This window comes from Spinacia oleracea, chromosome 4 (genome assembly GCF_020520425.1).
Source record: "Spinacia oleracea cultivar Varoflay chromosome 4, BTI_SOV_V1, whole genome shotgun sequence".
Taxonomy (NCBI): domain Eukaryota; kingdom Viridiplantae; phylum Streptophyta; class Magnoliopsida; order Caryophyllales; family Amaranthaceae; genus Spinacia; species Spinacia oleracea.
Window position 1 is genome coordinate 130,328,053 of NC_079490.1, and position 14,883 is coordinate 130,342,935.

At 41.0% G+C, this 14,883-nt stretch overlaps 1 protein-coding gene across 1 annotated transcript; it reads left to right on the forward strand.

Annotated features, from left to right (window-relative positions):
* Positions 1-6,039: 6,039 nt before the first annotated feature.
* Positions 6,040-7,732, forward strand: LOC130471881 (uncharacterized). The gene is made up of 3 exons (XM_056842221.1): positions 6,040-6,635; positions 6,851-7,529; positions 7,583-7,732. Exons 1-3 carry the CDS (start codon positions 6,040-6,042, stop codon positions 7,730-7,732), a joined length of 1,425 nt encoding a protein of 474 aa, XP_056698199.1.
* The last annotated feature ends 7,151 nt before the right edge of the window (positions 7,733-14,883 follow it).

The following is a 14,883-nucleotide window of genomic DNA, read 5'->3' on the forward strand; positions in this document are numbered from 1 at the left end:
ATAAAGTACTCCTCTAAGGTGGTATCCATTCAAGAATGAGGATACTCAAACCTTGTGCACCTAGCCGATCCTTCAATCCTTAACATAAAGGTATAAAACTTCCCTTCTAAAAACTCCCTAATGCATGCATGCTTATTTTGCTATTGATTAGTACGTAATATAATTTTAAAGGCCTACCTGTAATAAACACATAAACACAGCTCCTGAATCTGTTGATCTCTGAAATCAATGACACTATTTAAAACACTAAGGCTGCAAAATAGCACATCTGTAAAATGCCAACCCAGGGCTAGCATTTATGCGACTCGAGTTTCAAATTTAAATATTTCTATAATATAAATGGCCCATATGATAACCCCATCAAATCAATTAACCCACCCTAAAAACAATCCTACTGACCGTGGTTCCATCCATCTAAGTTATTACAGTGCAAAACCCCACCTCAGCCCAAGTAAAATCCCATAACTTATAACAATGTCCCCTTTAATTATCATTAACCATTACACCAAAAACGGTCAAAACATAATAATAAATGGCATATTAACTACATCACAATAAAAACATAATTCAAAACAAATTAACATGACATTAAACAAACCAATCAATAACTATTGTAACTGACAAATAATAACATTTTAAATAGCTAAATACTTAATAGATAGGCCAGTTACAATGTACAACCCCCCCCCCCATAACTGCACAAAAAAACTGCAAGAAAATAACAAAAGTAAGACCGTCATTAAAAAAATACAAAATTGAAAAATAAAACAACTGTTAGGGGGGAAATACCCTTTAGGTGACATGGACAGATACGACAAGTGGAACCTACGTGGCTGCCAGCAGCGCGTAATGTAGCACCCTTCAAACTTGCTCTCAACGGCTAAGAGGAAGGCAGTGGTTACAAACAGTTGATAAGCAAGCCATCATTACTCATCACTAGTAGAAAAAACCCCTGTTGCAGCCCCCTTGTTGCAGCGTACATGTATAAATACGCTTCAACAACCAGTCGGTCAACGCGGGTCAAACCCTTTAAAGGGTTATCGCAACGTACATTTTAGTTGTTCGCAGCAAATGTGTTTGTTGCAGCGTACAAAATAAAAGCCCGCAGCAACAACCCGACTTTATTGCAGCGTACATGTTATTGCCCGCTGCAACAAGTCCGCGTTTCAAAAAATTTTACTTTCCTAGGTTGCAACAAACCGCGCTCAAACGAGCGGGCTCAAACGTACGTTGTTCCTTCTCTGCTAGCTCCAAGCTTTTTCCCTTAAACAAATATCCAAGCAAGCCGTCGAACTCAGCCGTCGAACTCAGCCCTGCGTCGCCGTCGAACTCAGCCCTGCGTCGCCGTCGAACCCAAGCGTTGCTCAGCCCTGCGTCGCTGTCTTCGCCGGTGTGTGGTGTTCTCGCCTCATCTCCCCCATCCCGTTCAATTCTCGCGCGGCCTGTCACTGAAAGATATATTCTTGGTCGGCCGGGGGTTCAGCATCTCCCCGTCGCGTCGTGGTTCCGGTGGTTGCTCGGCGTCGTGGTTCCGGTGGTTTCGGTATGGTGTGTTCAATTTTTATTTTCGTTTTTTATTTTCGTTTTCAGATTAGGGTTCAATTTTAGTTTTTGATTTTCGTTTTGTTATTGTTTTTGATTTTCGTTTTTGATTTTCGTTTTGATTTTCGTTTTGATTTTCGTTTTTGATTTTCGTTTTGATTTTCGTTTTGATTTTCGTTTTTATTTTGATTTTTTTGGCTGTTTTTCAATTATTTCTTTAATTTGCAGTTAATTGTGAAGATGGGTAGATACGCATATGGTTGAAGAGAGGGGCGATGATCGTACTGCCAGCATAATCTATCATCGTGCTTGTTCGAATTTCAACAATTGCATAAGGTATTGATATATCTAATTATCTTCATAAAATTTCTCTTTTCCTCTTTTGAAAGTTGAAATCAATAGTACAGTAAGTGCATATTGACCTTAGTTGAATAAATTGACCTAAATTGACCTTAGTTGACTAAATTGACCTAAATTGACCTTAGTTGACTAAATTAGCATAAATATGAACCATAACTACAAAACAAGTCTCAAATGGCATAAATTGATTGGATTGAGTCTAGGTAAGTTAAAACTAATCATATTAATCATTTAAAAGGATTAAAATGAGTGTTTAGGTTCTTTAGTTCAAAGTTGGGAGCGGAAATGTCATTTTAGCTCTATATATGACATATAACGACCCAACGAGCCATAAATGTGCATAAATAGGTTGGAATGAGTTTTAGAAACTTAAAACTATGCATATTAGTCATGTAATAAGAATAAAATGAGTCATTAGGTTCTTTAGTTCAAACTTGGGAGCGAAAATGTCATTTTAGCTCTATATATGACCTATAACGACCCAACGAGCCATAAATGTGCATAAATAGGTTGGAATGAGTTTTAGAAACTTAAAACTATGCATATTAGTCATGTAATAGGATTAAAATGAGTGTTTAGGTTCTTTAGTTCAAAGTTGGGAGCGAAAATGTCATTTTAGCTCTATATATGACCTATAACGACCCAACGAGCCTTAAATGTGCATAAATAGGTTGGAATGAGTTTTAGAAACTTAAACCTATGCATATTAGTCGTGTAATAAGAATCAAATGAGTCCTTAGGTTCTTTAGTTCAAAGTTGGGAGCAGAAATGTCATTTTAGCTCTATATATGACCTATAACGACCCAACGAGCCTTAAATGTGCATAAATAGGTTGGAATGAGTTTTAGAAACTTAAAACTATGCATATTAGTCATGTAATAGGATTAAAATGAGTGTTTAGGTTCTTTAGTTCAAAGTTGGGAGCGGAAATGTCATTTTAGCTCTATATATGACCTATAACCACCCAACGAGCCTTAAATGTGCATAAATAGGTTGGAATGAGTTTTAGAAACTTAAAAATATGCATATTAGTCATGTAATAGGATTAAAATGAGTGTTTAGGTTTGTTAGTTCAAAGTTGGGAGCGAAAATGTCTTATTTTAGCATAAATATGAACCATAACGACCAAACAAGTCTCAAATGGCATAAATTGATTGGATTGAGTCTAGGAAAGTTAAAACTAATCATATTAATCATTTAAAAGGATTAAAATGAGTGTTTAGGTTTGTTAGTTCAAAGTTGGGAGCGAAAGTGTCATATTAGCCTAAAAATGAGTTCTTAGGTTCTTTAGTTCATAGTTGGGAGCAAAAATGCCTCATTTTATCATAAATATGAACCACAACGACCAAACAAGTCTCTAATGTGAATAAATAGATCGGATCGAGTCTTGGAAAGTTAAAATTAATCATATTAATCATTTAAAAGGTTAAAATGAGTCCTTATGTTCGTTAGTTCATAGCTGGGAGCGAAAATGCCTCATTTTAGCATAAGTGGTGTTTTCTAGACTTATCTCATATGAGTATATGATTTCATGATATAAGAGAAGTGAGATTGTCAGATTTCGTTATTAAGTTTCTTAATCATTGTTGCTTGAGTTTAAGTGAAACACAATCAAGTAATTTCATTTTACGATCTAACTTACATACTACTCCGTACTATACTAGATTAATAGAACTTGTTTATAGAATGAGTTAGCTGCCCTGCATTCTCATATTGCCTCAACAAACACACCAAGAATGACAAAGAACATTGCAGATCAGATCAGCACAGATCAGTGCAGATCAGATGAGGGTAGCACTGATCTGTGCTGATCTGTTCTGCAGATCTGATCAGTGCAGAACGTATCAGCACAGATCAGTGCAGAACAGATCAGCACAGATCAGTGCTGATCTGATCAGCACTGATCTGTGCTGATCTGATCTGCACAGATCAGTGCATTCCACATCTTTAATTCTTATTTACTTTTGGTGAGTTGTGCGTTTTCTCCTAGTGTTGCGCTAATTAACATGTCTCCTAATCTTGAGCTAGAATGACCTAAATCAAAACGAGCGGGCTTAAATTGACCTTAGTTGAATAAATTGACCTAAATTGACCTTAGTTGACTAAATTAGCATAAATATGAACCATAACGACCAAACAAGTCTCAAATGGCATAAATTGATTGGATTGAGTCTAGGTAAGTTAAAACTAATCATACTAATCATTTAAAAGGATTAAAATGAGTGTTTAGGTTCTTTAGTTCAAAGTTGGGAGCGGAAATGTCATTTTAGCTCTATATATGACATATAACGACCCAACGAGCCATAAATGTGCATAAATAGGTTGGAATGAGTTTTAGAAACTTAAAACTATGCATATTAGTCATGTAATAAGAATGAAATGAGTCATTAGGTTCTTTAGTTCAAAGTTGGGAGCGAAAATGTCATTTTAGCTCTATATATGACCTATAACGACCCAACGAGCCATAAATGTGCATAAATAGGTTGGAATGAGTTTTAGAAACTTAAATCTATGCATATTAGTCATGTAATAAGAATAAAATGAGTCATTAGGTTCTTTAGTTCAAAGTTGGGAGCGAAAATGTCATTTTAGCTTTATATATGACCTATAACGACCCAACGAGCCATAAATGTGCATAAATAGGTTGGAATGAGTTTTAGAAACTTAAAACTATGCATATTAGTCATGTAATAGGATTAAAATGAGTGTTTAGGTTCTTTAGTTCAAAGTTGGGAGCGAAAATGTCATTTTAGCTCTATATATGACCTATAACGACCCAACGAGCCATAAATGTGCATAAATAGGTTCGAATGAGTTTTAGAAACTTAAAACTATGCATATTAGTCGTGTAATAAGAATCAAATGAGTCCTTAGGTTCTTTAGTTCAAAGTTGGGAGCGGAAGTGTCATATTAGCCTAAAAATGAGTTCTTAGGTCATATTAGCCTCATTTTAGCATAAATGGTGTTTTCTAGACTTATCTCATATGAGTATATGATTTCATGATATAAGAGAAGTGAGATTGTCAGATTTCCTCATTAAGTTTCTTAATCATTGTTGCCTGAGTTTAAGTGAAACTCAATCAAGTAATTTCATTTTACGATCTAACTTACATACTACTCCGTACTATACTAGTAATTTCATTTGCATTTAATCGATCTAATGCTCCATCAAATTTTTGTTTTTGTAAGGTCTATACTCCGAGGACTGCGCCTTATGCTAGTGAGGAAATTGATGTGGTTCGTGAGGAATTGGGGAAGTTTTTTACCACCAAGTATTTATTATTGACCTGAGGGCGCTTGATCGTGTTGGTTTAGATGTTATAGAACAATATTTTATGTTAAAATGTATGCGTACGTTGAAATTGGAACGTAAATATATTTAAATGTATCGGTATGTGCACTTTTGGTTTTGGGATATATACAAAACTCCAGTTGTTGTTTTTATATTTGTTATACAGGTTGCGTTATTCTATTATTGTTTTGACAGGTTTCTATATTTGGTGCAAGGCACTCTAGGTATCCCTAAACAAAATTAGAATTTTCCCGCCAAAAGTGCTTTGTTGCAGCGTACATATATGTTGTACGCTGCAACAAGGGAAAAAAAATTCGCAAAAATTCAGACTTGTTGCAGCGTACAAATAAATGTACGCTGCAAAAAGTTGAGTCTTTTGCAGCGTACATATATATGTACGCTGCAACAAGTCCAAATTTTTGCCAATTTTTTGGCACTTGTTGCAGCGTACATACATATGTACGCTGCAAAAAACACCTTTTAGCAGCGAACATTGTACGCTGCAACAAGTTCAGACTTGTTGCAGGCCCCCCAGTTGCAGCATACGATGTACGCTGCAACAGGGGTCTAAAAGCCCGCTGCAATTAGGGTTTTTTCTACTAGTGCATTTAATGCCTAATTATGTACATTTAAGTATAAACGTTACACTCTTACTATTTAATGCTTATAAAATGGCTCAGCTATGTTAGTTTAGAGATACGAAATATTAAGCAATATTACTACTCTCATTCCATGCTCTTACGACTTGCTCTCATTACTCTAAATTATCTTGCTCAATCGATTGTTAGTACCATCATCAAGGCAAGTTCATCTCTAAGAAGAATTTGCCCAAAACAATTATGACCATGATAAATAAAATTCCGGGAGTGCCAACACCAATAAAAGAAGCCAGCCTAGACAGTTATGTTGACTCACCATATGCCGACCCCATCGACGCAATTGACATCCCGAAGTGGTTCATCCCACCCAATATGCCTATGTACGACGGAACGACAAACCCAAGGGAGCATATCTTGACCTACAAGCAGCGGATGATGACAATCCCAGTTCCCAAGTACATGAGGGAGGCTAGTCTTTGCAAAGGATTCGGTTCGACATTGATTGGACCCTCCTTGAAGTGGTTAACCAGCCTGCCAAACGGATGCATCACTTCCTTTGCTCACCTCGACAACATGTTCAATCAGCAATTCGCCAGCAGCAGGTGTTTGGAGAAACAAACAAGCGACCTATACCGTGTGGCTCAACGTCCAGACGAACCTCTGAAGGATTACATAGCTCGCTTCATCAAGGAGAAGGTGACTGTACCTGAGTGTGACGTCCCCACGGGAATCGAAGCATTCAGGCAAGGGTTGTATGGCGAAACCGACCTATGGACGGATCTGATCAAATACCCCTACAAGACGTTCGAAGACGCCCAAGCCAAAGCAACGGCTCAAGTCAGGTTGGAGGAAACTCTCTACTCCAGGAAGGGAGCTAACGACTACACCAAGATGGAAAGGCGACTACCCTATCCCAAGAGAAGCAACGATCGTCCTGCCCCTTATTCCCGACCTCAACATGTAGCAATGGTGGAAGAGGATGACGACTCTGACTGGAAGAACAGTCCGGACCTGCCCCCAAGGATTAACGAATATTCTTTTTGTGTTGACACTGTAGGTTAGATGAACCACCTCTCAAAGATGGGGAAAGCGGTGCAGTGGCACCGAAGTCCAGTAAACCCGAGTCAAAGAAGGATCCCTCAAAATGGTGTGACTTTCATGCCGACATTGGTCATACTACCAACGAGTGCGTGGCATTAAGAAGAGAAGTGGCATACTTGAATAAGAACGGATACCTCAAGGACGTTATGTCAGACAAAGCTCGTGGCGTCGTCAATAAAGACAACTCCAACTCTCCTTCTCGACCTCCTCCACCTCCCCCTCATACTAAAACTGTAAATTTTATTGCTAGAGGTTCTGACGTTTGTGGTTTGACTTATTCTGCAGCGAAGAGACACGCTCGAGAGAACGAGATAGACAGACCTACCCGAGTTGTCGCCACAAAATACCTAACCCCTATTACTTTTGATGAATCTGACGCAGGGGACATCTCGGATAAACATCACGACGGTTTGGTGATATCCATCCCTTTTGGAAACTGCATGATCAAACGAGTCCTAGTCGACAACGATAGCTCCACCAATGTTATGATGCTCGACGCCCTTAAGGAGATGGTGCTCAACCCAGATATAGATGTCGTCAAAAAATCCACGGTGTTGATAGGATTCAGCGGCGAGGCGAAGACTACCTTTGGAGAAGTCAGTCTAACTGTTTATGCCCAAGGGGTCAACCAACAGGTAAAATTTTGTGTTATTGATTACCCTTCGTCTTACAACATTTTTTTGGGCAGGCCTTGGATTCACGACATGAAGGCCATCCCATCGACATACCATCAAACCATCAAATTCCCAACTCGGAAATCAAAGGGGATCACCAAGAATCCAAAGAATCTTACAAGGCAGCCTTAAAGCCCTCAGCCACCAATAAATCTTCTTTATAGCAACTACAGTCCGGTTACGACCCATCAGGCGACAAAGAGCCCAAATCCGAGCAGCTCCACGAAGTCATCTTGGATCCTACAAAGCCAGAACAAGTCGTCTTCATTGGATGTGACGTACCTGACAACATCAGGTCGAACTTATCACATTTCTCAAAGCCAATGCAGATTGTTTCGCATGGTCCCATGAAGATATGCCAGGTATCAGTCCAGACGTCATCACTCACAAACTAAGCGTTGATCCTTATCACAAGCCCGTCAAACAGAAATGACGGAAGTTCGCTCCAAAACGCAACCAAATCATCAACGACGAGGTGCAACAGTTGTTAGACACCGGGAAGATAAGGGAAGTCAAATATCCAGATTGCCTGGCCAACGTCGTCGTGGTTAGAAAGAAGAATGGGAAATGGCATGTTTGCATAGACTTCACCGACATCAATAAAGCATGCCCCAAAGACTCCTTTCCCTTACCCCACATCGACGCCATGGTTGATGCTACTGCTGGGCATGAGATGCTCACATTTATGGATGCATTCATTGGATACAACCAGATTATGATGCACCCGGACGGTCAGGAGAAGACCGCCTTCATCACGGAACGTGGAACCTACTGTTACAAAGTCATGCCGTTCTGCTTGAGGAATGCTGGTGCCACCTATCAGCGCCTAGTCAACAAAATTTTCAGAAAACAGTTAGGCGACACGATGGAAGTCAATATCGACGACATGTTGGTAAAGTCCAAAAAAGCCTCAGATCACATCTCACACCTCCAACAAGCCTTCGACGTCCTGCGAGAATACGACATGAAACTCAACCCCACCAAGTGCTCGTTTGGGGTCTCCTCTGGAAAATTTCTAGGTTACATGATCACTCAAAGAGGCATCGAATCTAGTCCCGACCAAATCCGTGCAATCATCAACCTGTAATCACCTAGAAACCAAAAGGACGTTCAAAAACTAGCAGGCAGAGTGGCTGCTCTCAACCGTTTCATCTCCAGGTCGTCCGACAAATGCAAGTTATTTTACGAAATCCTCAGGAAGAACGAGAAGTTCAGTTGGACCGACCAACACGAAGTTGCGCTACAACAACTCAAAAAGTACTTGTCACACCCTCTACTGCTGTCCAAACCAAAAGACAATGAGGAATTACAAATATACCTCGCAGTCACAGAGTCGACCATCAGTGCAGTACTAGTAAGAGAAGAAGACGGCAGACAGTTACCTATTTATTACGTCAGTAAGTCCTTACTTAGCGCCGAAACAAGGTACTCCCATCTTGAAAAACTTGTCCTTGCACTAATTGTTGCTTCTACTAAACTACGCCCTTATTTCGAGTGTCATCCAATAATTGTTAGAACTAACTATCCCATGAAGTCAATCATGAGGAAGCCCGAGTTGTCTGGCAGGATGTCCAAATGGACAATACAGTTAGGTTGTTACGACATCAAATACGAACCTCGCACAGCCATCAAGTCACAAGCTCTAGCGGATTTTATGGCTGACTTCAGCCCAAGTCTCCAACACGAAGTCGACAAAGAAGTCAACGTCCTAACTGACGATGGACTCTCGTCAACATGGACTCTGCATACTGACGGCTTCTCCAACATACGGGGGACAGGTTTAGGTATTGTGCTAAAGTCGCCACAAGGGGACACCATAGTGCAATCTGTCTGCTGCGAGTTCAAAGCTACCAACAACGAGGCGGAGTACGAAGCCTTAATCTTAGGAGTATCACTAGCACTCGACATGAGTATCCATCGACTCGAGGTACGTTGTGATTCATTATTAATTATAAGTCAAATTAACGGTTCGTATGCATCAAAAGATTCTAAGATGCAGGCCTACTTGGAAATAGCAAAAGGCTCGTCAGCAAGTTCGACTCATGCACCCTACAGCAAATACCAAGAGACCAGAACACCCAGGACGACGTCTTAGCCAATCTTCGCTCAAACATCAAACCTAAGCTCACCTCCATCCCCGTAGTCCACTTAATGTACCCAGCCATCACCAAAGACAGCCTACCCATCACCGAACAAACTCCACCAACTCAAATGCCCTCATCATGGCACGACCCCTATATACATTGGCTCAAACACCATACCATCCCACCTGGAATCACCCACGAAAAATCCTTCCGAATGAAAGCTTCCAGATTCATTTTAATCCATGGGGTACTGTTCAGGAAATCAGTTGCAGGTCCGTACCTGAGATGCTTAGATCACGATGAGACCGAGTCGACATTGCGTAACATACATGATGGCGAATGTAGAAATCACTCTGGAGGACGAAGCTTCGCCCACAAGACTCTAACCATGGGATATTTTTGGCCCACTATGAAGAAAGATGCAATTATCTTCGCCAAGAAATGTGACTCTTGCCAGCGGTTCGCATCCATCTCTCACCAGCCATGTGAGGAGCTCCATCCCATTTTGTCCCCCTGGCCCTTCATGAAGTGCGGGATGGACATAGTAGGCCCCTTACAGCAGGCGTCAGGACAACGCGTCTTCATGTTGGCAATGACTGATTACTTCTCCAAGTGAATTGAGGCAGAAGCATTCAAACGAGTCCGAGACACTGAGGTCATTTCATTCATCAAGCGAAACATCCTCTGTCGGTTCGGAATCCCCTCTGAGGTCGTCTGCGACAATGGTTCCCAGTTCATCAGCAACAAAACCAAAGAATTCTGCATCAATTACAACATCACCTTACATACCTCAACACCAAGTTACCCTCAAGCAAATGGCCAAGCTGAATCAAGTAACAAAATCATCATCAACAACCTTAAGAACCGCCTTGACGGCGCCAAAGGTAGATGGGCAGACGAACTACCTATGATCCTTTGGGCTGATAGGACAACACCCAAAACGGCAACCAATCATACTCCTTTCTCTTTGGTTTTCGGTTGCGAAGCAGTCATTCCTCCCGAAGTCGAGCTCCCCACAGCAAGAAGCAGTTTCACGACACCAGGAATGAACGACTCAGTCCTATCCTACGACATCGACACTGTTGACGAACTCAGAGAAGCAGCACTGGTCAGAATGGCGTCTTACCAACAAGCAGTCGCAAATAGCTACAACAAGAATGTGAGAGTTTGAGTGTTCCAACAAGGAGATTAGGTTATGCGCAAAGTTTTCCCAAACAACAAGGATCCTCGACACGGCAAGCTGGCCCCGACCTGGGAAGGTCGCTATCAGATCGTAAGACGAACAGGTCATGGCGCATACGAGTTGGTCGATAGAGACGGTACATCCATCCCAAGGAGCTGGAACGCAACGCACTTAAAATTGTACCATTTCAAAACACTTTGAATCTTTTTTTTTAGTTTTTTTTCTAACACACAGGGAAACTGGTATTCCCCGACTTCGTGTCGACGCTCCTGAGCTGGGGAAAACATGACGAATTCAGAACCCAAGACGATCTTGGACGCAATCGTGATAAAACACAACTGCGACGACAACCTATCAGATAAGTCCCATATCTTTGTCTTTTTTTACTTTTTCGATTCTTTTTTGTTCTTCATTATCATTACTGACTTAGGTATCGGAGGGCCGTTGGCGCATCATCTCGTTTTGCAGATCACAACACGGTGAAGGGGTGGCGAACATACACATATGACACGACTTCGTCTAGTATTTCATCTAAACTCTTTTCTTTTCCTCTTCTTGTCGTAACTTCGTTTCATTTCATGACGCTCTATACTGACTTAAGCACCGGAGGGCCGTTGGCTCCACCAACGACCAATCCTCACGCTCTGCTACGTTGACAGTATGATGCCCACATGATGACGAAACCGACAAGAAGAGGATGGATTGGACAAAGTTGACAAACAAAACACAAAGAAGATAAATTTGAAGTCATACACGACAAAACATGTTCAAAGGAATGAATGCAAGGAAACTTCGTCAATTTTATTTCATATTCCTCGCGAATTGCAAACACACTTGTACAAATTACATCTTACAACTTTACAAATCACAAAACACAATTTAGGCCATAACAAAAACGCCTGACACATTACATTGTACATTACATATACATTGGAATACAGATTTACATTTTGCTACAGTATACACTCTGCAGCATCTCCTCTGACGAACTGGAGGCGTCGCCAAAGTCAAACTCGAGGTACGCACACTACCTGCAAAACAAACACAACCCTAACACATTTTCTCCCAAAAACACAAACAATTCACACAACCAAACACTTGAAATTAAAAACTCCACGAATATTTACATGACTTGTCCCCTTGGACAAGCCCAAAACACACACAAAAGGCTGCCGCCATTAAGACGAAACACAACCACAATATTTTTTGACCTCTCCAAAGGCCAAACACAAAAACCATTGTTTAAGAAACCAATTCACCAATGAAATTTTAATTTTTTAGGGAGGGGGGACAGAACTACTCCTGGGGGTCTGCTGGACCTGCATTCTCCCCTTTTTCGCCATCGCCTGGTGCCGCCACCGTCTCGGCATTGGGGTTGGTTGCTGTTGCACCCTCCTCAACGTCTTCTTCATCGCTAACGGCACCAGGGGGACATAGTCCTCGGGGAATGCAGCGTTGAACTAGGCAATATCTTCCTCAGGAGTCTAGTTCACATGTTTGCCCGCCTTGAAGTCTTCCATCATCTCAGCCTTCATTTTCCAAGTATAGTAACTAGCACACTCGAAAATCCTCGCCTTGACTTTGGAAAGAGACGTCTTCAGCTCGTCGACCTCAGCAGCCAACGTCTCCTTCTCGGCATTCAACGCAGCAATCTCAGCAGCCCCTTTTTCCTGCTCTGCCTCCAGCATCTCAGCCATGGTCGTTGCCTCCTTGGCCACACCGCCAAGTCGGCCAACCTCCTGCCTAGCTTTCTTCATTTCGTTTCTCATTTTTACTATTTGATCCTCTAACATTATGACATGATGGCGCGTAGCCAAAGCAGATTGCAGGGCCTATGTTAAACAAGAAAGAGAAGAAAAAGAAAAGGAACTCTAAGCCACTGTACAACGACTTGAAGACGGCAGGTAAAAGAAGTTAAAGCAACAAAAAATACCTCTGGCCATCCACTCCCCCGTCAGGAAGTCGGAGTCGGACCCTAAACTAGCCAACTCCACAAAAAAGAACCGACCCATCCACCAGCGGTCGTTTGACTTGTCCGCACCAAGGAGAGCCTCCCTGTCATCCTTAACATGCAGCAAATACCTACCAGCCCCATAATTCTGGACCTTGTAAGTATAAACCAGGTCTTCAACCCGGAACTCCATGTCCAATTGACCGGCCAAATGGTCAACTAGATGCATTACTCGCCAAACCTGAGGCATCAATTGCGCCGGCGGCACCGCCGGGGCTTTCAGAACCCCCCTCACCAGCGGCGTAAAAGGGTAAGTGTACCCAATTCTGAAAGGGTAGTCATAGAAGCACACCCAGTCGTCCGATGTCCAATCGGCCCGTTCGTCGGGCTGCGGCAACCGAATCACCGCCGATCAAGAGGTAGTTTCCACCCTTTTCTCGTAAAACCCATTTCTCCTTTAGAACTTCCCGGAATAAATTCAAAATGGGTTTTGGGGACAATTGTTAGGGGGGAAAATACCCTCTAGGTGACATGGACAGATACGACAAGTGGAGCCTACGTGGCTGCCAACAGGGCGTAATGTAGCACCCTTCAAACTTGCTCTCAACAGCTAAGAGGAAGGCAGCGGTTACGAACCGTTGATAAGCAAGCCATCATTACTCATTTAATGCCTAATTATGTACATTTAAGTATAAACGTTACACTCTTACTTTGTAATGCCTATAAAATGGCTCAGCTATTTTAGTTTAGAGATATGAAATATTAAGCACTAATACTACTCTCATTCCATGCTCTTACGACTTGCTCTCATTACTCTAAACTATCTTGCTCAATCGATTGTTAGCACCATCATCAAGGCAAGTTCGTCTCTAAGAAGAATTTTCCCAAAACAACAACCAAAACCAAAAACCCAATAAACTACCCACCCCAAAGGATAATCAATAACATAGTTAAAGAAATAATACAAACAACTAGTATGAAAAGAATAGAACGAAATATAAAACACACCACAATCAACAACAACCATTAAAAAGTACACTGCAAAAAGAACTCAACCACTATCCAAAGACACCTAGGTAATTTGTCTACAACCTTCACATGATAAATCGCAAGGACAAACTAATCTCACATCAACACAAAGAATTCAGGTATGTTCCTTGCAAGATTAATTGTAGAAAAATAGTATCACCTCTTGTGAATTGCGGGATATGGAAGCCACGAAAAACTATATTGCAGAACTGGATACAACAAAAAGAGACTGGACAATAATAACTCGAATAACACACGTGTGGGAAGTACGGTATAAACCGACAAATCCAACACCGGATACTATAGACATGGTGCTTCTAGATGAACAGGTATGGAACTACCAAAAACTACTTTATATTTAATAAAAAAAAGTTACTAACACATGCAACTGACAGGAAACATAAATACAAGCATTGATAAAAAAATAAAAAAAATAAAAAAAAGGAAATAGTCAGTCATTTCAAGGACGGACTACAAGAAGTAAGAATATATACATTGACTCATTTCAGTGTGGGAAAAAACCACAGGGCACGACTACAAGTGGTGAATGAGTATACCATATGGTTCACTTCATTCACATCAGTCACGTTGCAAGAAGAAACTTCAACAGCAATCCCATTTCACAAATTTAACTTACGCCCCATCGACGACCTATCTGCGCGAACTAACAAGATCGATGTCCTTACAGGTACACAATAATTCATTGTATAATTTCAATCTATTCAAAAAAATCCAGGACAAAGCTCTGAACACCAACCACATGTGCAATTGATATGTATAGTAAACACATGCCCTATATCAAGAAAACCACTGAAAAATACATATAAATAACGTCTAACTAATAATCTGCTAACACAGAAAACTAACTCGTGTGTTCTGACTAACTGTGTAGAGGTAATTGGACAACTAATTGGTGTAGAAAATAAAATCAATCGAAATCAGGACACTATAACGGATCAGTGAAGGAAGATACACATCCAAGATGAAAGGTAAGCAATAAAATTAACAAACAAGCGTCATTGTCATCCCCATTTATCGGAATCATATGCTTCACCACAGGACCAACAA

Coding starts and splice junctions, on each gene's coding strand:
- LOC130471881 (XM_056842221.1), top strand. CDS start 6,040: ATGATAAATAAAATTCCGGGAGTGCCAACACCAATAAAAGAAGCCAGC. Junction 6,636..6,850: donor AAAGCAACGGCTCAAGTCAG/GTTGGAGGAAAC, acceptor TTGACACTGTAG/GTTAGATGAACCACCTCTCA. Junction 7,530..7,582: donor CCCAAGGGGTCAACCAACAG/GTAAAATTTTGT, acceptor TTTTTTGGGCAG/GCCTTGGATTCACGACATGA.